This window comes from Eutrigla gurnardus (genome assembly GCF_963514095.1).
Source record: "Eutrigla gurnardus genome assembly, chromosome: 16".
Lineage (NCBI taxonomy): Eukaryota > Metazoa > Chordata > Actinopteri > Perciformes > Triglidae > Eutrigla > Eutrigla gurnardus.
This window is the reverse complement of record NC_139927.1, coordinates 14,479,905-14,503,637: the sequence shown is the minus strand read 5'-3', so window position 1 is coordinate 14,503,637 and position 23,733 is coordinate 14,479,905. Positions and strand designations below refer to the sequence as shown.

Here is a 23,733-nt window from a genome sequence, read left to right as displayed (position 1 = left end):
AAAGCACGCTGAACTGGATTGCACTGAATGTTTCAGCACCACGGATCTGCAGCTGGGTCTCCATTCAGGGTCCAGACATTTTGCATCTCCAAGCCCAAACGTTTTAAGTCTCCTATTTAAGACATAAATTCCTTGAAATGCCCTCATATTGCGTACAAGCTGTAAACACTAAAGGTAAACTTGGCTATGTTCTGTGATATCTGAATAAACAGTATATGCCAGGACTTTTCACTTCAGCACATAATGGAGGGCTGAAAAAAAGTCAGTAATGTGGTGACCTTGTATAAGTATGAATGATGTTTCTCCCTCAAACTAAGACAAAGCTGAAAAACTTTAAGGGGAGGTGAATTTGAGGATTCCTCTTTCCTCATTATTCTCTATTCTCTAAAATTCAAGCTATTTTACATATTGAACAAAAAATATATACAAAGACCGAAAGTTCAGGAACACATGAACATTACTTACATCATACATGCAAAATACTCACATTGAATCAGAGTGTTTCATACTCATGTACACACACACACACACACACACACACATGCATAAACATAAATACACAGCACACTAATATCATGTACACTGATCATAGCTGTACCTACAAGTAAAGCACTGTACTTTGTATACATCCCATAAAAAAACAACTTGTAGGTACTCCACGTAATCTTGAGCCAGGATGTATGAAGAGGGACAAACTCCGTGCATGGTGGAGCTCACATGGATGGTTCACCAGACTTTCACCCTGGAGACGACTCTCCGTGTCCCGTGTTAAAATGAAAGTTGACTTATTTTCCATGTAACATCTGTTCTTATGCAACACCATGACTTCTGCAGTCATGTTAACCCAAACTCCAATCTTTGCCTCAACCTAACCAAGTAGTTTCCTGTGAAGATGGAAGTCTGTCACAGCGAGGCATTGACAGATTTAGCTGGACATTTATAGGAGAACACATGAAAAGAAAAGTTTGCTATCAAAAGAGCCACTGTAGGACACGCCACCTCTGTAAAGGTCCTTTCGGATCCTGTACCGCTATGGCATAATGTCATAACAATTTTTTTAATAACCTACAATAGCTCTATCGCACATCTTTTCACAAACTATAGCGAAAATGTAACATGAGCCATCAAATCAGGTCATTCTTACAGCTCCCGAGACATCTGAGACTTTTTCAAACTATCAAAAGTTATGGGAAGGTAGCAGAGTGAGACCATCGTGCAAACGGCATTGACTACAAGTTATTCCCCGAGCAGCAGCGCCGCTGGAGCTGGCAGCCGCTAAAATAGTGATTTACTGCAGTGGCATAAACCAAACTGGCCCAGCTTTCCGTCTATCTCTCCCTTTTTCTTCCGTCTGACCCTTGTGTCCACAATTCCTCAGAGGAAGACAAACATCGATCTGAGTTAGCCTCAGTCTCTCCAGTCTACATGCATATCTATGTATCTATACACACCCACGTATGCATAAAAACACACACACACAGGCCACTTTCTCTTTGCCTGCAGCTTTAAGTTTACGAACACACTTTATCTTCACATATATTCTTGTACATTCTGCTTATTTTATTCATAGTTTCAGTTCATAACCAGCGATGCAATCTATATCATGAGATCAGTTTGTATATTTACACCTGCCGTTCTGCCACGCAATTTCTTTGATACTGAAGAAAACATAAAAATGTGACAATTCTCAGACAAGTTCTGAAGTTATAAGGAGAATATATTTATTATGAATTCCAAGCAGATTTATGGACATTTATTCGAACCGGCTTCAGAGATAATGATATCCTCAGGAAGTGCAAGTCGTACTGAATCTAAAAACATGCGTTTCATGTCTGTGTGTTAAGATCTGACTGAGTTATGACTCAGTGGAGTAAGGATTTTGCCACAAATTGCATCAAAAGGGTTTAAAAGTACGTTAATTGGCTCTGTGAGGTCACATTTGGCCAGAAGCTGCAAGTGAAACAACTAATGACAACAGCATTTAAACAAATCAGGCCAAAGTCCTAATTTGACAAGATCAACTCTTACCCAGAATGGCATAGTAAAAAGGGAACTGGGCAGGGTCAGTTGAGTACTGAGGAAGTATATAGAGACCACCAGGTAGGGAATTCCACAACAACCGGTTTCTGGACACAAGGGAGTCCACACGGTCCTGAATAATCTGGATGGAGGAGACAGGAGGAAGGAGAGCAACAAGAGGAGGGGGAGAAGAGAGCACAGAAGGAGAAAGATAAGGAACAAAAAAAGGATAAAAATGAAAAGAGTAAGAAGAAAATACAAAAACAAAGGCAAAGACGATTAGAAACAGCCATTGCATAATCTCAAAAATGCATTGTCACAAAGCCGAAAACAAAGCTGCTGTTTTCAGGTGCATGAAAATGTAAATGGAAGTAGGTGCTTTTTACAGCACAGCCAAAACCATACACATAAACCCTTAAAGGTACAGTAAAGTCAACGCATCTTTTCTTTATGCACTGTGACCGCGTACACAGTGAATATTTGATTGGATCACTGAAAAATGGGCAGGCTTAGAGTTTAGCATTATACGGCTTTATTTATTATATTTATATATATATATATAAGATGGACAGGAAAGAAGGACTCAACCAGGTGAGCTACCAGGGGCACCGCACTATTATATCTCTATTTTTCATTTTAATATCATAGCACAAGAAAACAACACAGTGTTCCTCAATGGCCTCTTTTACACTTCCCCCTCTTAACTGCAGACGTGATAATACTTGGAAATGAAAGTAGCCAGCTGTTAGCTGCAGCTGGTGCTTAGGGAACAGAACCGAGATACTTGAACTGCTTCACTCGGGGCATCAACATGCCCCCAACATGCGGAGTCCATTAGTTATGTAGCTAATATTATCTTTTTGGCTTGTTACCAAAGGTCAGGAAAGCAGGTTGAGTGTGATGAGCCTTCAGGGGGCTTTAGAGGAAGACCAGCGACTGGACTTCAACCTGCTGCTGCTGGGCCTTGAAATACACAAGCATCTTAAGTTCAGCAGCGAGGACGTCCTTTGTTATACTGTAGTATCGCTTTAGTTTTAAAATGATCCAGTTATGAAACCTTTAAAACACAAAGATATTATGTTACTGAATTATTTTTTACTGCTGTTTATGATCTAACTGCCTAACTGTCGGCGAAGGTGGAGCTGATTATCTATTACAACATATCATTGTTTATAAGCTCTTCAAATGTTAATAGAACTTCTAATGTCTATTTACTATTAACTCCTGTTTTAGCACTCGTGTTTTAATGTTTTTTTGGGGAGCACTTTTCCTTGTTCAGTGTTTGTGCAATGCTGCTGTGACACTAGAATTCCCCCCCAGGGGATTAATAAATTATCAACCAAAACTAATCCTTTCTGATGTTTGTTACAGAATGAATAGAAATGGTGAAATACATTAAGCATTTTAATGAAGCGCAAAACTAACAGGGGGGAAAAAAAGCAAGCATTACTTTTAAATTAATTTGTGTAATTTCAAATTATTGACTGAATTAAATCAAACATAATAGAGGATTCATTGTGACGGTATGAAGCACTTAAAAGTAACAAGATGCTCACTATATTTTGGATTCGAATGATTCCTTATAAATAATTGATATCCACCAAGTATATAAAGTATGTCTGTAAAAAGAAGAAGCAGTACTACTTCAACTTCAATAAAATATGTTATGAACATTTTCAGCTCGACTGTAACATATATAACATAGGGAAAAGAGTGGAAGAGCACATTATTTGGGGCATTCAGGTTTTTCCCTCTGGCTCCAGAGCGGTGTGCTGATCTGTGGAGAATTGTCACTTAAGCAAGCTCTTAAACACTCACACACACACACACACACACACACACACACACACACACACACACACACACACACACACACACACACACACACACACACGCACACACACACACACACACACACATGCCGTGCCACCAACTGTCAGGCTTGCAGTATGTGGGCCACTACAGTTATCAACAACGCCTCATTTCACCCATTTAGCCTGGTGGCGTGCTGGCTCTCAGTTTTAGCACATCTGGCCAGTAGCATGAGGCTGTCAGTGGGCTTCTGTCTAATTTCATACCCTGCTAGCGCTGGCATTTGGTGGTGTCACTGAGGTGCTGTTTGTGTTGCGATTGAAAGAGGGGGAAAATGCTGCAATTTGAGGAATGTTGTCAAGCTGAAAGGTAAAGCTATATATTACATTGAGTCTGTTGATCAATCAATGTGTCATTATTTTACGTTTATCTGCAGGTAAAGTATGCACTTTTACATACTGGACTACTTTTCAATTGAATCCACTCAAATGGTTGATTATGTGACCGTGCATCAGTGCAAGAACAGCAGAGCATGTTTTTAATTGTTCTGTCATAGCTTCATTTCAACTTTTGATCATAAACTGTGAGAATTGAAGGTAAAATGTGTTCTTCCTTCTTCCTCCAGAATCCTGGTCAGCTAAAGCACCGACTACTGAGCAGTTGCTGAGGAGCCAATTAAGCGGCCTGACCAGTGAAAAGCTTCTAAAGGGCCCTGACAGACATCGCAAAAAAAAACACTGGGACACTTCATGCATGCTAACTAAGCTACACAACCCATTCTGGAGTTTACTGTTCTAAAAAATGCAGCTTCTGTATGAAGAACAAAAGCATGCTTGTTTTATACTTTTTATATATGTTCGGCTTCTGTGTTGTTTATTTTTTCTTGTTATGCTTTTGAATCTTTATGACAAAAAAAAGAAAACCAATTAATACCAACAAGCATAATTCTCTATGTTTTGAAGGGAGAGTCAAATTGATAGTAAAAATAACCCACTGTTTCATTTATTAGTAAAAAAAAAAACACCCACCCTGGCTCAGATACACTAAGGGGTTTTACTGCAACAGTTTTACTGAGCCAGTTCTTGTGCTTCACTGTATTTTAGCATTTAGCATGATACTTGCGGCCATAGTCGTCAATGTTCAGCAACATCAGAAATGCATATTTTCCCTCTCAGCTGTAGTGCTATTCATCAATCTAGATTGTTTCAGTTGTTTTGGAGATATCAGTTGTAGTGATACCTCTCGAATAGATTGGGACTATGTGACAAATACTATATTTGAATAATTAAAAAGTAATGTGTTGCCTTTCAAGAATTTGTGACCTGGTTACTTAAGATAATCCACAGACCTCGTTGTGAGCAGTTTCATGAAGGATCTATGGTTTAAAGAAAATAGTCCCTCTAGAGTCGACATCTCCAACAGTCAGCAACTCATACCAAATTAATCAAGAGATTGAGAAATAGTACTACAGGTAAGAGAAAGGAATATTTCTTGTTGTGACTTGTGCCTTTTAAAGGGACAGTTCACAAGTAAAAACATGATATTCCACCAGAAAATAGGATTGTAATCAACTATTACCAGAAAATAGTCAAAGTTAAAGTGCTGTTAAAGTTTTCTTTTTCAATTAGTATTTGTCAAATTATTATTTGCAATTATGATTCACTAAGACACTCTCTTCTCCACGTCTAAGAGTAATTTGTCAAAAGATATAATGTATGATTCACCTCAAAGTTATGCAGTGAAAAACATCCTAAAAACGTAGACGTTCACACTCTTTTTCTACAACATCTCACCATAGAAATTGAGAACAAAGTGTAGTAATTTAATCTGATTGTAATGTGTATGCTAATGACTTCTCTCATACGCTAGTGGTTATATCTCAGATTTTGTTGAGGACTCTTATCTCAACAAGACTGTAGTTGAGTGGCGACTTCGATGTTATTGCAATGATGCAGATGATGACGCAAAGTGGTGATGATTGCAAACAATAATGTGTGCTACAAGAGAGATCACAGTGATTGCACTGATGTTTATGTGATGATTATGGCGGTAATTAAGAGGATTATTATGTTCTGTGTCTGTATTCGGAGATGCTACGGAGAGAAAATAGTCCCTGGGGACTGAATCAAGGCTGTGAAGAAGAGAACTAACATCAACAGAGAATGAAATGAGAGGAGGAATGGTTCTTATACAGCGAGTTCATCTTCTGCACTTGAGCTAGCGAGGTCATTTAATGAGGCAGCCTCCAGCTTTCTAGTCTTGAGAGCAGGCAGATACGCCCACACCCACACACACACACACACACACACACACACACACACACACTGCAGCCTCTCTAACTTGAGGGCTGCCAGAGAGTACAGACCTCTTTCACATTTGGCACTCCACACTGCCTCATCCTCATGCTTACATTGTGTTTGGATTTCAGGCATCAAAATGCTCATTTCCAGTCTACGTGTCATGTTTAAAATCAAACTTTTTTTTCAGAGTTTTTCCAGATTGTACATGAATGTCCTCCTTCCACAAATTTAGTGGTGTTAGTGGTGTTTCATTAAATATTCTTGAAAGAAGCTTAAACAAATATATTTCTAAGGTGTTTAAATGTTTAGTTCTTGCTTATACAGCATGATAATACGATGGACATATAAGTCTTCATGTTAATTCATTCCCCTAAACCCTATGGTAGCAAATATCTTATCTTAAACAGAGGCAAAAGGGAAATAAATATCAGACTCTGATATGAGACACTGAATGAATGACCATGATGCTCTGTGCCTGGTAGATGTTTAAAAAAGCTACTTCTTGCTGACATGCTTGCCATGCGTAAGTAACACATTTACTCGTATTTCAGATTACTACCAGAACATTTTTTCATGCTTTTTTTCAAAAATGCTGTATTCTTCCTATTCTGGCTGTGCTTCTCCTCGTTCTGGACCTCCTGTCCCTCCCTCCCAAAAAGTTCAGTCTGCTTTTGAAAAGTCACTCAGATCTGATCGTTTGGGTTGAAATGTGTTGAATGTTGTATTTGAGGTGTATTGTTGTACTTTTATATAATGACTGGACATTGGTTAGAAAATGCAAACAAAGAGTAAGACTGACCTCAAAAACACACTAAATCAACAGCTACTTTTTTTGGGTGGCATTAAGCAAGATAAACAACCCCCAATTACTATAGTGATGCTGGGCTCTGTGGCTAGAAGAGGTGCAGACGGATGAACACGAAGCAGAACAAGACGGAAAGGGGGGCACACTCGGCTAACCTTTAGAAAAATATAACTGACAACTGGAGGAAGAATTTTTTTCAAAAGTTCCTTTTGGGAGGTGAGGCATAGCTGGCGCCAATGTACAGCACAGAAACAGATTGGCCGTTTGGTTGATTAAATCAAGCCCTCCTGACAAAACTAAATACAAAACTCCCATGAAGACCATTTCTTTCCCAGGCGTACCTCCAGAGTTGTTAAGACGATTTTGGTTACAGAAGAAAAGTAGGCGTCCCACAGGAACTGAGTCTGCTGGCGGAGGGCCAAGATCCTGTCACGGCCCACGGACCGGGTAATGGAGGGAACCTGTAGGAAGACGAGAAGGGAAGAAAAAGCCAGAGGACAAAAAAATGACAGTGAGATCGATTGGATTTCAAACAATGTCGAGCGAGAGAATGAGAACCAGTGTGGAAGAAAAAAACACAACAAAGCGTAGAGCCAGCAGACAGGTGGAGGAAGCTAGCAATAGGAAGCAAAAGTAATTTTGTGGACGTGGAGAAAAGATTAGCCGAAACTTCTCCTTCCCTCAAGACTATCCACCCCCACATCTTACTCTGTCTGTCAACGAGCTTATGTCGGGACGCTTCGGTAACTAAACCACCTGCTGTCCATCTCTTATACTCCATTCAGACCTGATGGGAGGAAGAGGAAACTAGAAAGTTCCATTGAAACTGGTTCGAATCAATAAATAATTCAGGGCGTAGCAACCCTTTTTTTGTTAGACAGCCTCATCAGATGTGATCGAGATCCCTACGGCGACAACATAACTTATGTTCTTCAAACAAAACAGAATGTTCTTCATATGATACTAATTAAGTAAGGCACAGTGACATTCTTTTCTGGAGCCCAGGGTGAAACTTGACATTAGTTTGACAGAACAAAAATCCAAAATCATAACGATATTAAAATCCAAATTTTAGAAGCTGGAACCAGATTAGTATTTTGATTTGATAATAACCTCAACGGCTGATCTACTATTAGATTTGTCCACCAATTCAGTAATTCACCACTACAATGGAGCTCCTTCATTAAATCATAACACTTTTTATATTACTCCTATATGATAGGAAAAAGGAAAAGGAAAGAGCAGCAAAAATGCAAGATTCAAGCTTCAGTCACTTGACAGTCACTTAGTTTTTGTGCAAGCAACTTGCCCTATATCATATAAATCCATCACCATGTCCATCATAAATCACAAACTGTATATCCCAAAAGGTATTCATGATTGCTCATCTATTTAATTTGAATAAATATCAAGTGACAACAAATCATCAGTTTTTGTTTCTTTTTATTGCCTCAAGTGGCTTCAAAGCAGTTCTGCGACGGCAATGTACCACTGAATTCTGCAGACCTGCTAAGGGCCCGAATAACCTGTTCCTGGTGGCAACCGGGTCCCAGCTTACATTGTCATGGAGGACATGAGCAGCTGGCTTGTGCCTTGCCGCAGAAACACCCTCGGGGAGAGGCAGTGGTGGGATGAAATCAAGGGAGATGAGGATCCTGCCAACCTGACCGGGGAGCTAAACATCGTGATGAGCCGAGGAAGACGGAGCAGGATGCTCTGTTGATCCTCAGCTCGAAGAAAAACAAACTACCTCCTTGATGAGGTCGGACATGACCTTAGCAGCTCCACTCAGCTTGACAATGAAGCTGAAAAGTGAATGAGTATTGTTCAAGCCAAAGGGTTCTTAAGAAAGGTCCTGAGAAAATATCTACATCCGATTCAGGACGTGTTCTTAAAACGCAGAATTCTGACGATAAAATCCCACTGAACAAACGTAAAAAAAAACATCACTGGGTCAAAGTACAAAAGTGGACTTCTGCAGGAAGGGAACACCAAATGAGCTTCCATATTTATTAGCATCAGAAATGGAAATTAAAAAACTGTTTCTACTGTAAAAAAAAAAGTTTCCACTGTAATCAAAACATTATTAAAAAATATATATAACAGTAGAACTGAATAAAACGCAATCACCAATTATTTTGTCAGCACTCAAATGCATGTGCTCTTACATAGATTACGCTTTTAACTCAAATCAAACCCAATATAAGAAAACACTGATGAATGTCAGAACTGTGAAAATTGTGTTAGGTTTAAGACGAAATATCCTCTTAAGAACAGTTGGTGAATGAGGCCCTATGTTCCTAACAGCCTCAATAGTCCTCAAGAGGGGTTGCTGGATTGGAGCCCATGAAGGACCCTTCTGTTGTTCTGGCAAGGAACCCAAAACCCAGGGCCGGCCCGAGACATAAGTGAACTAAATGGCTGCCTGTTGGCCAGGGGCCCCAAGCAGCATTTAATTTTACATATTAAATGAATGAAACAGGTGACATAAACATATAAGTAGGCCTACGCAAAAGAAGAATTCTGATTTAATAGGATACAAAATGAGTTAATGATGTCTGATGCCCCTTAGAAAAATATCACAGGATATGTGATTTGTGATATAATTAATCATTAATACAATTCATAATGTAACACTATAGTGTGACATTTGTGTCAATAATCATCAAGCACAGGTGACTCTGCGATGGTGGGAGGGGGCCCCAAATCAAATTCTGCTTAGGGCCCCCAAAGAGCTTGTGCCGGCCCTGCCAAAACCTCTTCACGAAGAGTCATAGTGCCAACAGTGGAATAGGTCCTGATAATGCTAAAATTAAGCAAAAAGCTACTGTGATTTACAATGATTTCTCAGCAGCTAAGGGCCGTTGGCTCGACGCGAAGCCTTACATCATATTATCAAAGATTAGAAATATCTGTTTCATTATAATACTAATGATATCTGAGAATAGCCGAGCTCAACACAATGGTCACCATCCAGGAGAGCGGTGCCAAAGATTCCTCAGCTGCTTGGCTTGGTCTCTAATTGGGATCAATGAGCTTCTCCTCATGTCCGGCTCAGCTGTTCTTACCTCGTCCCTGCAAACCCAAACATTCTTGTAAAATTGCACGCTCTATATATTTGCACTCTAGTTGTTGTGCAGCACTTGCCATTTCCCTCAGGACGAATGGAGTTTTTTCTGACTTTATCTACATGTCTACAGTAAACAAACCACTGCGAGGCAGCTGCGCAACAACAACTCTGCCCACTCGTTTTCTTTTATTTAGACAGCAATGTGTCGATGTAGCAAGGGTTGAAAAAAGTTCAATCCAACTTTACTTGTTAACCAGACTTGAGGTCAACGCAACGGAAAGCCATCCGTCAAGGCGTCGCGTTCGGCAGTCAAATACGTGCAGTGCCAGCACACACATTCTTCATCGGTAAACACTTCTCGACTGTTAACCTTGCGTTCAAAGCAACAGCATAAAATAGCTAACGCCATGATAACGTCACAGAGAAGTAAAATCCTTCCTTGTGACATAACAAACAATTGTGCAGCATTTCACCGTTTAATCGGCTCTAGCCGAGCTGTTCCTGGATTGTATTTATTTTCTGAATAGGAGTCAAAAACTGTTTTTTTTTTGTGAACATATTTTCATATTATTCATTACTGTTTGATTTTCAAAATTTTTTTTAAAGTACTTAGGTGTACAACGATAAATGGTTTAGTTTGTGTCAAAATAAAGAGTCACGGTCTGGAGACACATTGCCGTTGACGTCAGTGGGATCATCCGCCGACAGCAGAGCGAGCTTTAATTGTTCAGCTCTCCGAGGTAGTATATAAACAACACCAATCAAATCAGCTCAATTCTCTTCCCCCTCGATTGACTCTAATAGGGTTCATGTTTCTCAGCAGGGGCATTGTGTGTGTATGTGTGTGTGTGTGTGTGTGTGTGTGTGTGTGTGTGTGTGTGTGTGTGTTGTGTATGTCTTCTCCACAGGGGGAGTAGAAACTCTACATATTAAACAGTCAGGTATTGCAGTTCTCAGTGATGTAATTGAAAGTAATGAGATTCAACTCTCGCAGCAGGTGTTAGAATTCCGATGTTGTGTTGAGCGTGTGTGTGTGTGTGTTTGTGAGAAGAAGAAAAACAATAGAACAAAAGGGCTCCCATTCCAGGATGTGTTTACCAACCAGAAACACGTTTGTTATTGTATTTTTTATTATACTCCACAGATGCCGTCACCTTCACCAAATAATGAAATGGTGTCATGGGTATTTTAATGCTTTTAATGATTTTCCTTTCGTTTTTTTTGTCCACTGTGCAATAAAGCCAAATCCTTGAGCTTGAACGAGTCTATTCTGACACTTCATTTCCAGAAAGCGATTGAACTCTTGCCATCTTGCCAGCTGTCTCGGTACTGCAGGAAACAAATTAAGCTGCTTCAAGGTGTCCTCGAAGTCAAGGGAGCTTTGTATTATAAAAAATAACAACACAAGTGCCACACACGTTTAACCTGCTCTGTATATGCATTTATCAAAGCATACAAAACATAATAACAATTAGGCATGTGTCAAATGTTGCATGTGATTTTATGCTGATAAAGGAGTTTTTCATGCATGCTTTTAACGTTATTTTATGGCCCATACATATACAGCTTATGCTCTTTGCTGATTTAGATCATCAATTAAATTGATTAGTATTTCGAATAGTCCATTTATTGTTGAGTCTATAATATCACCATTTTCCAGAGTCCAAGGTGACGTCTGCAAGCTGCTTGTTTTGCCCAGAAAACAGTTTAAAACGCAGAGATACTGACTCTACTATGATATAAAAATAATTATAATTTAGTGTCTTAAACAATGAACCTGATAATGCCCGATAGACACCATCCATTACATTTACATTTAGGTCATTTAGCAGACGCTTTTGTCCAAAGCGACTTACAATAAGTACATTTGTCAAAAGAATGAAACAAAGAAACCACAACGTATCATTGCCGATAAAATAAGAGCTAAAAATAGAACAAGTGTTAGGTCCTCATCTGAGTAAAGTAGTACCTTAAGAGCAACAGTGCTATGATCAGAGTGCTATAGGTAAGGGTTTTTTTTTTTTTTTTTTTTGGAAGATGGTCTTTTTAGGAAAGACATTCATTTTATGCTGGTTTGAATACATGAGGTCTTCAGCTTTAAGAATCCATACATGTATGTTGTCCAAACGTATCTTGAAGTATTTGAACATTTTTGGTATTGCTGGAAACAATAAACTCCTCTGCTCACACCTAACTCTCCAAGTGTGTTAGAACAACGGTCGCCATCAAGTAACGTAAAAGTAGCCAGTGTTTGGTTTGTCCTTTCTTGGCCACTGTAGAAACGGACTCTGAAGAGAGGACCCCTATATAGATATGAAGGGCTCATTTTAAGCAAAAAACAAATTCTTGCTACACTAATAGAGAACATAGTGATCAATATCATATTCCATTTCTGCACAATCATGAACAGCAGAGAGAAAACAATTTAGATGAGACCTGGAAAACCACATTTTCTTGTCTCTCACTGGCCTCTCAGAGCTTCCATAAGTGGCAGTAAAGGAGGAGAGGAAACAAGAGACGGTACGACAAACAACCTTCACCAGATTGGAGTGCCAAAAAATTTGCCAGAAGTTTCCAAAAAATGTTTTTTGTTGCCGATGCGTGTTTGTTTTTCATCCTGCTGTGTACGCACAAAGGTCTTTATTCCTGCAACTAAATGTTAATTACTTCCTCATATGTCTGCATCAACACAAAATAATAAAAAACAGAAGAATGCTTGTTTTGTTCAATTAATTGTCAATGTTTAGAAATTTAATCAAAAAACCCAGTTTGTTATACTTTTAATGATGGCTTGTCTGCTATTGTGAGATTCACATTAATGAAAGTCTCTCACACGCACACATACATACAGTACATACATACACACACACATACATACATACATACATACACACACACACACACACACACACTTTCACACCTCTGCGCTGTCCAGGTGGCTGCACAGGTCATGCAGGTGGCAAATAAAAAATACAGAGAGCAATTACAGAATGCAAATATCACAAGTTCTGCACGTTCTTGTAAAAAACAGAAGGAGATCCAATTGTGGAATGATCTGTCTCAGATAAAAACAGTTACTGGCAGAGGTGTGAGTATGTGAATATCACAGCTGTCATGTCAAAATGAAAAACAATTTCCTAAAAGCTACATGACTGCAATTAGCGTTCGCTCCATTATTGAACTGAGTGTCTCCGCCTCATTACTGTGTTGATATATGCTGATAGCTAATGGTATACACCCGAGCTGATCCCTTCTCTCAAGCCACAAAAATGACTCATCATGTTGATAATAATACTGAACTGTCAGTCATTGGTCTCCTGCACAGAAACCTGTCCATTGTTGTATCTAATGCTACTTGACTGAGCCGGGATTTTTCCACCCACATGTCAATGTCTTGATTTAAAGAACAGGTCTGTTCCCATCGATCGTATCAACGATACCTGATCTATGTGCTATGCTTCTGTGTAGAATCGGCCCCAGCTGAATCATTATGATTAGCCCCAGGAGGGAACCAGAGATGACAATTATATCAGAGGAAGATGTCCACGCAGACATCGATGACCCTGAGAAAGACACAACCTCTCCGGAACGCAGATATTCAGAGCGGAATATTTGGTGCTACTGTTTTTTTTTAATCTAAATGTATATTTTCCTGGTTATTTTGGTAAAAACCCAGCAGCAACCCTACTGGATCTGGATGCTGCTGACAAAGTTAGCTTCATAATTCAAAGTCAACTTAACACACTAAGTGTTAATAAAATCAGCTAACTGCATTGTTAGCGTGGTAGAGAGGATCATAAACTGTTTAACATGTTTACTGAGATAATAAATCAAGTGAGAGGCAGGGTCATTTGCTCATAGACTTCCATGCAACCAGAGGAGTCGCCCCCTGATGGTTGGCAGAGAGAGTGCATGTTTAAGGCACTTCTAACTTAAGGTCGCCGCCTAGGGTGAACTCTAGGCGTGTCACACACCTGTTGTCTTTGGAGGGAAAGTCCTCTTCATTTGAGCCTGTATGTTCAGAACTGTACGAGATGAAACCTAGGTCTGGTCTCTTCAACAAAGTAACAATTTGAAATAAAAAACATTGCACCTGTGAAACATTTTTCTGTCTCTTTGTTGTCCCAGACCAAATATTCTCTTTATGAATAGACATGCATTGATTGTATACTTTTGCATGTAGCTGGGCACATGTGTTCAGTACCCTCCAACCCCTGAAAATGTAGTACATAACTCCAACACTGCCTCCATCCACGTATCTGCTGCAACTATGTAATGTAATAATACAATCTCTTGCCCCTTGTCCCTTCTTTGTATATTCCTTGCTGTAAAACCCATCCATCGTGTATCCTTCCTCCTTCATTCCTACCTGTAGCAGGAGTCTCTCATCTCCGATGATGGCGGCTTTCCTCCAGTCGATGACTTCAGAGAAGGGAAGCTCCCAGCCGTTACTCAGAATAACCGGGATGCACGCCGCCTGTTAGAAAGGGAGAACAAAAAATGCCCTGTGTTGCTGTAAAGTCACTTTACCATGAGGCTTATGTTCATCACTCATATCTAATGGATGGGAGTTTATTGTGTACTCTGCTGCACTGTTATAACTGTGTCCTTATTAAACTGGAAAATATATCGTTTTCTGGATCTTTTTTTTCACTTTCACTTATTTCATGCCCCATCTATAAGCCTGTGGTGCGCTTTCATTATATTCTAAGCTTAAATCATATACAGATATTAAATCAGTGTTCATGGGAATTAGCTAAACTTTGTTTGTCATCTAAAAACTTCAGCAGAGATGCTCGAACTGAATCGCAAAAGAATATAAAATAGAGAGTGGCTATGTGTGTAAAGATTTTACTTTTTTAACCCTGAAGTGGTGGGAAAGAGGCATGTGTCAGACTTTTTATGACCCCCAGGAGGATAATGCATGAGAAGAATACTTAAAATGCATTATAAGTAACCTCCTGTCACAGTATAATTAAAGTGCTATAAAAAGTTATAGCAGTCACAAATATTCATCATATTCTATAACAAAACTCAAAACACATTCTAAAGCATTTTATCATGTCGTTTGACGTCAAATATCACTACTTCACAATTGCTTGTTACAAGGATCAGTGAATTATAATCCCCATAGTATATTATGTTTTTATGATCATTTTAATGTGATTTATTAAAATGTATTTTACTATGCTTTGTGTGTTCTTTATTTTAAAATTGTAATTTCTTTACTTAATTGAAACAATGACCACTTATAATCATGTCATAATGCATCACAGTGATGGCTAACAGGGCAATTAAACCAAATAGTGCTTTTAAACGACAACATTGGAGCATTACTGAAGGTTTGCTGTCCCGTCATGGTGGTTACAGTCCAGAGGGTCACTACATCAATTTGAGCTTCATAAGTAGCAGAGGGACGGACGCTGAGGAGTTCAGACCATAAAGCATTTATAGGCAGTGTATAAAGATTTAATGAATGTTTTACAACACACTATAATCTAGCAGCAGGCATACGGACATTTTAAGTGAGATATAAATATGAATAAAGAACCTATTTTCTTCTCTTTGAATAGGAGGCAATTTAGCTGTCTGTGTTTAAACCATTTGTTGGAATTACTTGTAATTTAGGATATATTATTATTATTATTATTATTATTATTATTATTATTATTATTATCATGTTTTATTTACATGCATCCATTTAATGTATTTATTTCAAATAATCTTAATCTATCGTGTTTTAATATAACTTATGTTCAATGTGTGCTTTTATTTCATACTTTGGATTTAATGCCCTTTGTTTTTTATAAATGAGGTTTAATGTGGCGCTCCTTTTTCACCTCTTTGCGGTTTTAATAAAGGCTGTGAATCCATTTCACAACTACATTCAGGAAAGTGTATATTATATTGTCAAATATAACCATTAAAGCATGTGATGTATACAATAATGCAATTTATTTGTTGTGAAATCCTAGAAATTATTGAATGTGTAATACCAACAGCAGCAATGGATATAATGGAATGATAATAATTATCAGGGCACTTGAGTACCGCAATATTATTTTTTTTTATTAATTAACACCATGTGCACATGCAGGAAACAGATTTGAACGTGTCATAAACACATCTAACAAATTCACATGTGCTTTGTTTAAATAAGGGAAGCAGACATAGACAGACAAAACATAAATAAATATTTGAAAGTATATCTGTGAATAATGGTGATCTTTAAGTTTTCACGTACTGCTTATTAGTATAGTTAAAAAAAAGTTTTTCAGAGGGGAAATCGGGGGGGGGGGTCTCATAGTCCAGGATGTCACTTGTCAAACTGATACATGGCTTCACTTTAATGACTTATTGTAAGGTATGATCCTTCTGTGTTGTCTCAAGCAGCGGCTCAGTGTCGGTGGAGAGTGAGAGAAAGAAATTCAATAAGTCTGGTATTTTCACTTAAAGTTCAAGTTCGACTGGATTCTTAATCAAGTGAACCTGGGAGATTAAAGGAGATTCACAAAATGCCGAGTGCATGATCAGTGACCTGTCGATGCAAATTCTCACTGCTTTGATTAGTCCGGCTTTGTGAGATGACTTTTCCTTTTCTTGTCCTCTCCTCGCCGTCATCCCCTTTCATGCCCTCCAAATATAGTGATGATTAGTATTTGCACAGACGGCTTCCTTTCTTTTTTCCTTTTGCTCTATTCTGCTCTGATTCCCTGAAAAGCCATTAAAAATAATTGGCATGCATTTAAAAAAGAACATTTAATTAAAAGTATTGCCCCCTTTTTTTTACCCCCCTACCGATCATTCTTCCATATTGCTTTGTGCATCTTTACATAAAAAATATCTCCAACCTTTTTTCATATGTCACCACAAAGCTCAGCCTCCACTTGTTCATTACTTTTGACTAAAAACACTCAATTAGGATTCCGAAAAAAATGACAAATACAGACTACGGAGAGGTTGGTGGCACCAAAATAAACCTGCCCAGGGACTGCAGATGAAAATTGGCTGTTTGATGTGCATTAATGTGTCATAACTGATCAACAAAAGTAAAAAAAAAATGAATTGTTCTCTCATAAAAAGCCCCGACTGACTCATTTTAATGTACTCCAAGCGTATCTGCTCACTCTTCAGCTAAATGGTGCAATCAGTTGGATGTAGGATTTTCGAAGCGCTGAGTAAAAACCTGCATACAAATTCTTGAGTCCCCTTGGTGGAGGCATGCACAACCTATTTATTCCTAAACTTGCAGTGTGTGGTGTGTGTGTGTGTCGTCAACAGAATATATAATTGGAAAGCGAGAGGGGGAAAAAAACAAGAACAAGGTAAACAAGCCCTCCAGGGGCGGACACAGGGCAGTCTGATACTTAATGTCACAACAACAGAGAGACGGATAGAAACAAGGTGCTAATGAAAGATGAACACATCTGCGGTCTGAAGACGCTGCTTTTCTCTGCGATGCGTCGACAGAAAGGGGCCTTTCTCTGTAGAAGGGGGATGACAGATTGTCAATAGTAATAAGATCAACTGTTGCTAAGAGGAGGACGAGGAACTCTTTGATTTGTTGAAGTGCCCAGCTAGAGCTCCACAGGCTGTCTGATACGTTGATGTATAAAAAGAATGCTTTGCAGCGTTGGAGGCGGCGCCCTGCTCATTCCTGTGGAAGTTGCTCAGTGGCGCATGAGGCAAAAGAAAGTTAAATTTCGAGTAAATCACACAGATCTTTTGGCGATCTTCAGCATCCATGCAGCAAGTGCCCCCGGTTTTTACATTTACAGACACCCCAATCCCAATGTTAGGCTATGGTAAAAGTATATTAGGGCCCCGTGTCAACATGTAACAGTCCTAGATAATGTAACATGTCGGGAACTAAAATGTTTAATGTTATTACAAATGGTATTATCGTATATCATTACTAAAAAATCTGATGCGGATAGATGCTAATGTGTTTTAATTAAAGTTAAAAGTATTTATTTCAAGTTATTCATTAATGTTTGGAGAATTTTCCATTCAATTATTCTACCATGACTATTACATTTGGAGTGCAAAAATAATGGACTTTAGCACCTTTCATTAAGAGAGTGACAGTCTTAACATATTGATTTCACTTTGTGCAGAATGTTGCATACATGCAACATTCTCGTACTGTGTTACATTTTCACAGCTTACCGTCTAAGCAATTTTTAAACATGACCTTTTACTCTCATGTAGTATGTTCACACCTTGTATATTCACACATGGAGAGATACGTATGTAATCACGTAATCCACTGCAGCACAAATACAAAATATATATTCACACACACACACACACACACACACACACCTGCAGTGCCTCGAGGAAGCGGAAGGATCCAAGACGTCGTCCCCGGGGCACCAGGCAGAAACTGGAGTTATGAAGCAGCTCCTGGTAGTCAAACCTACACAAAGACAAATAAAAAAAAATCAGTTTAGAAGATGAGGAGAAAAAACCTCAACAAACGAAGAAAAAGTACAAAAGGAAAGGGGTACATTTTCCCTAGCGCACAAGCACATCTAATAATCACGACATTTTCCAGATGACAATACAGTTTAGAAAGGTAAAAGGTAAAAACGAAAAAGATTGTCAAACCCTGAATCTACATTTCGATGTTGCCATTTGCTCAGTACCCACACACATAAATAGCTAGCATAGACTTTTTCAAGGGCTTGATCTCTTTCATGAATTGTGAGCTAGTAAAAGCCAGATCAGTAGATTTAACACATCAAAACATATACAGCTGAGAAATAATTAAATGTGCTGGAGAGGAAAAAGCAGTCCGGAGATAATCAAACACCGGTGGCCCTAAACGCATTTTATTTGATCAAGATACGTGAAGAGAGAATCCTCCACAGACGGTAACCTTTAGTGAAGGTTTCACTAAACTACTGATCTTGTCCTTCAACTGAGATCAACTCAGCATTTCAAGGCTGATACTTATATTCTACTGGCAAAATGATTAAAGTGCGAGTTAGCAGCCGTTTAAGGCAGGTTTCACAGGAAGGCACACTGATTTTGAGTGATGCTTTTTAAGCAGTCGCTCCCTGTAGCTTCTTCCTTTGTGGAGGACAGCAGCTTGTAATTAGATTGGATTTATGGTAGGAACAATGGATTGCAGCCATTTTTCTGCCATGCTTCAGGTGTTTTTGGAACAGTGAGTAGAGTTATAAAACTCTGGGAATTCAGATATGCACAAAAAATACTTTTAACTCATGTCCACTATAATAAATGTATTCTTCTCTATAAGAAAATAATAATTCGCAATGTGAAGCATAACATCTAAAGGAGGGTAGAGACCAACTGGTGAGTGTAAATGGAACCATGTCCATACCACAGCCAATAAAATGTGGGATCCCACAGGGAAGCATTTTAGGTCTTTTATCGTTTTTTTATTTTATAAGTTATTTTTTGGCCTTTTTGCCTTTATTCAGAGAGGAAAGCATGAGAGTGAAAGGGGGCAAGAGAGAGGGACGACATGCATAAAGGACTGCTGTCAGATTCAAACGCGGGGCCGCTGCAGTGCGGACCTTGCCACAGTACATGGGGGCGCTAACTCTACCAACTGATCTATCCAGTGCCCCTTCTTGCTTTTTCCCCCTTCTTCTTCTTTTGCAATCTATTCTTCTATGCAGATTTTTCAGCTCTCCTAGTGTCTCATCATTAAAATTATTGAAAGGAAATTGCTATTCATGTTGGCAATTGATGCTCTTTGCATCAAATGCAAAACAAGTCCACGGTTCAGATTAGCAGTAGGTTACAAACAAGGAATCAGTTACTTAGGTTGTATATTAGACAATTAATGATATCGAGACATAAGTTCTCTCAAAGGTCAATCAAAAAAAAAAATGTCTTGCTAGAATATCCACTTTAATTGATAGAATGTAGAATGACATTTTGATTATGCCTGCACTGATTTTGCACCTTGTAGATCCAAAAGCTGCATGGGAAAGGTCTCATTTTCAGCAGAAGATATGTGTAATTGGTAACTTGCAAGCCTTAAATTGATAAGCTCTCTTTGAAACTTGAATTCCTCCCAAAAGAGCTGGCTGAGTAGCAGCTGATCCTAAATGTAAATAGTGAATCGGTTGAGTTGCAATAGGTCTTAAATACCCATCTACTTTGTTGAAGTTTTCATGTATTGCTAGGGAAGTTGCTGTGTGTGTTTGGAGAAAACATAATTGGATACAGTGTATTAAAAATGTTAATAGTACAGCTGCCTTCTCTTTGCTGCTGCACTCCTCATACCAGCCTTATAAAAACCTCTGTGATGGTAGGACTGTTCCAGACTTCCATTTCCCTCAAACTTTCTGAACTAGTAAGTCCCTTCTGTGTGTGTGTGTGTGTGTGTGTGTGTGTGTGTGTGTGAGAGAGCTGTGTGTGAGCTGTGTGTGTGTGTATACACATGATCTCAGGGCTGGCCTGAGGAGATTTCAGATTGCAGCCTAATCTGTCTGGGGATCAACTGTCCCCACAACCTCACCACCAGACACCTGTGTGTGTGTGTGTGTGTGTGTGTGTTCACCTTCCTGGAAAGCCTGCCTCCATGTGTGTGTTTGCGTATGATAACTTTTTGTGATGGGAGAACATCTGCCATATACCTTACTGTCACTGTACATGTGTGCTTGTGTGTGCATGTGTGTGTCTGTGTGTGCGCGCATCTGTGTGTGTGTGTGTGTGTGTGTATGAAACAGAAACGCAAAATAAGATGTCAGCTGTCCAGTTTGTCAGCAGAAGACAAGGTCATTCTAACCGCAGCTGAGACACAGAGTGCCTGTTGTCAAAATAAAGATGGTTATTCAGGAACAACAACAACAAACGTTTGTCTACAATTAAATTTTCTTCTTGTGACCTTGACTTTTTGTGATGTCATCTTTATCTCTGATGATGGAGACATTTTTGTCTAGCCAGGTGTGGATTGTACAGTGAAAATAGAGCTGCTTTGTCATGAGCTGCAGCCTGAATTTGACTGAGCACCCAAGGGCCCTTTGAACATATGTGCTACGTAGCTGGAAGCTGACAGGGCCCCGCTGGGATTGGAGAGACCAGCCCTTATAGGAGAACTAACAACAAGAAACTACAAACCTTGGCAGGAAAAACACAAACCAGAAGAGTATTTTAGTTATTGTGAAAACTCATCACTTATGCAGCTGGATGAGTGGAGGCTGGTCCATAGACTCAGAGGAGGTTTCTCCTTGATCCAAATATTGGAAGAAAAAAAAGTAAATGGTTAAAATTAATCCATCACCAAATATCAGTATCAGTTATACAATATTTTCTCTCTGTACTTGGGGAAACAAATCCATTACTGATTCCAATTCTTCAACAGCGAGGACTACAGGACAGGCAAGATAGTGGTGGAGGGTGGGGGGGGGGGCTATTCATAAATATATGTAGATACATTTCTTCAAGAGTTCTTAGTAGCTAAACTGGCTGGTTACAAACTACTGATTTACTAAGTGCGGGTGAAAACATTTAACAAATCTCTATGGGAATCCAAATTTGAAGCAGAGTGTAAGTCTTCGGTCATCCAATCCACACTGACTATATATTCCTGGGGAGCTGAGCAGACAGCGGCTGGCTAACTTGTCATCATCATCATCATCATCATCATCATCATCATCATCATCATCATCATCTAATCAGATAATCATCATCATCACTTCCAAAATGACCTAAAGCCCAGCAACCCAAAAGGTCTGCCATGCTGCCCTGGCGAGAACATCTTGTTTTTGACAGTAAGGATGGTGGATGGTGTGTCAGAAGCTCTGGATAAAAAAAAATAATATCAACCACATCTCAAATAAACCAACCGCTGAGGAGCTTCCAAGTCTCTAGTCCAGGGTGCTGCAAGTTTTGACACATATTGGGTTGATTGACTCAGCTGTCACAGCAGCCCGTGTTTCCTGGTATGCCGGCCCAGTGAAGCCTCCTCGTGTGTAGGTGTTACCTCTCAGGGATTCTTTCAGGTGGTGCCGGCCTCCACATCTCCAGGAAAAAACATGCCACCCTCCCTATTCTGGTCAAGACGTGACATGGCAACAAATGCCTCGCACAGCATAACTTATGGTGCAGGGAGCAGCTTCAGGGTATAAGATGTCTTGGAAATGGAGAAGCCACTCTTCTCTCTTTGTTTCTCTAAGGTCTCTGTTATTCTTTAACCATAGGACTGTCGCGATAATCAATTAATCGCATGATAACTTTTAATGAGCTCGGTAACTTTGCCAGCTGCGATAATTTACATTTTTCCTTGCGTCTCTCCACCAGAGAGTTTTCACTCTGTGCATCACTGTCTAGCCCTCGTCAAGTGTTGTGTCAGTTTCACACTGTCAGTGCACAGTCTCTGTGTGGGGAGATGGACCCCTGATGTAGCGTGTAGCATCGGAGCCCCGCTCGTAGCAAACACGTTAGTTGAGATTTGGAGTTTTAAAAAGATGGAACTGGTTTCAAAGCCAAACGCGACAGCTGCCATGTTTAAAAAAAGAAAAGAAAAAAAAAACACATTTAGTTGCTATTGTTTTGCTTTACGTGTTTTTGTTTACGGTGCCATAACCATGGCAACCGTAAACAAAAACACGTAAACCAACACATTAGCAACTAAATGCGTTTTTTTAAAAATATATATATAAAACCTCGACCTTGTTGTCTGCTGGTGACTCCTGGTTGGCAGTGACCTGTTCTTCAAGGACTTTCTTCTCCTGCTCCTGGTCCAGGGTCTTCTTCTGGAGCTCTTCTTTGAGCTGAGTTAACTCCTCCTTCTGCTGCTCCTGCTGCAGGGTCTTGCACTGGTACCGTTTTTTGAGCTGGGCTAATTGGGCTTGGAGGCCTTGAGTGACTTGCTTCTCAGCATGGGGGTCAATGTAGTTCTGCCGGCAGGCTGAGCCCTGTAAGTTCAGGCTCTCACTCATGTCATTTAAGACCTCCTCTTAGAGAGGTCTTCTTTCAGGGTCTGGATCTCTCCCTGCAGCTGGGGGATAAGAACAGCCTTCTCATGGGTGACCTCCATCTCAGCCTGGAGGTTCATGAAGTTCTCCAGGCTGGTTGAGGACTTCATGTTCTCCTCTTTCTGGAAGTTCTGGGGGTCACTTGCCCTCTTGAGCTTCTCCACTTTCTCGCAGAAGGCCTTCTCCCGATTGAAAAACACTTCTTTCAGGGTCTTCTGCCGTTTCAGCTCGTCAGCGAGCTCCATCCTCTTGCTGTGCTCGCCAGCGCTTATCTTGCTGCTGCCGATGCTCAGCTAGTAAACATCCAATTTATTAATTGTTTCGGTTGTGTTTTTTTATTCAAGTGCATTTTTGTTAAACTAGATTGAGAGTCCATTTTATTTATTGTTTTTGGTTGTTATTTATTTATTTTGGATATTTTAAATGTTTTCCAGTTCTCATGTTAAATATTCTTTAGAAAAAAACGTTTTGATCTTTGAAAGGGTGTACTTGCATTATTATGTCATTATCATTATATCAGTTGAAAATGGTCTCAAAACGGCAATATTATCACTTATTGCAATCATTTCTGGGACAATTAATCGCCCAGCAAAATTTGTTATTGTGACAGGCCTATTTAATCAACCATTTCTAGCAATAATGGCATACATCTTTGAAATATGTAATTTAATGAAACAAACATGTAAAGACATAAAGGTCTCCAATTACAATCAAGACGGTGGTTCAAGAAGATGAAACAGACTCAGTACAGGTTTACTTCAAGTTTAA

At 39.4% G+C, this 23,733-nt stretch overlaps 1 protein-coding gene across 1 annotated transcript in view; it reads right to left on the bottom strand.

The window, feature by feature from the left end:
* Positions 1 to 23,733, bottom strand: part of LOC311027277 (exostosin-1) — a 225,184-nt gene that overhangs the window by 22,887 nt on the left and 178,564 nt on the right. Inside the window, exons 3-6 of the mRNA XM_084031220.1 lie at positions 18,332 to 18,425; positions 14,376 to 14,483; positions 7,278 to 7,397; positions 2,029 to 2,161 (exon numbers count right to left, since the gene is read on the bottom strand). Of these exons, the coding sequence (XP_083887346.1) occupies positions 2,029 to 2,161; positions 7,278 to 7,397; positions 14,376 to 14,483; positions 18,332 to 18,425 (455 nt within the window). The remainder of the gene's footprint in view (positions 1 to 2,028; positions 2,162 to 7,277; positions 7,398 to 14,375; positions 14,484 to 18,331; positions 18,426 to 23,733) is intronic.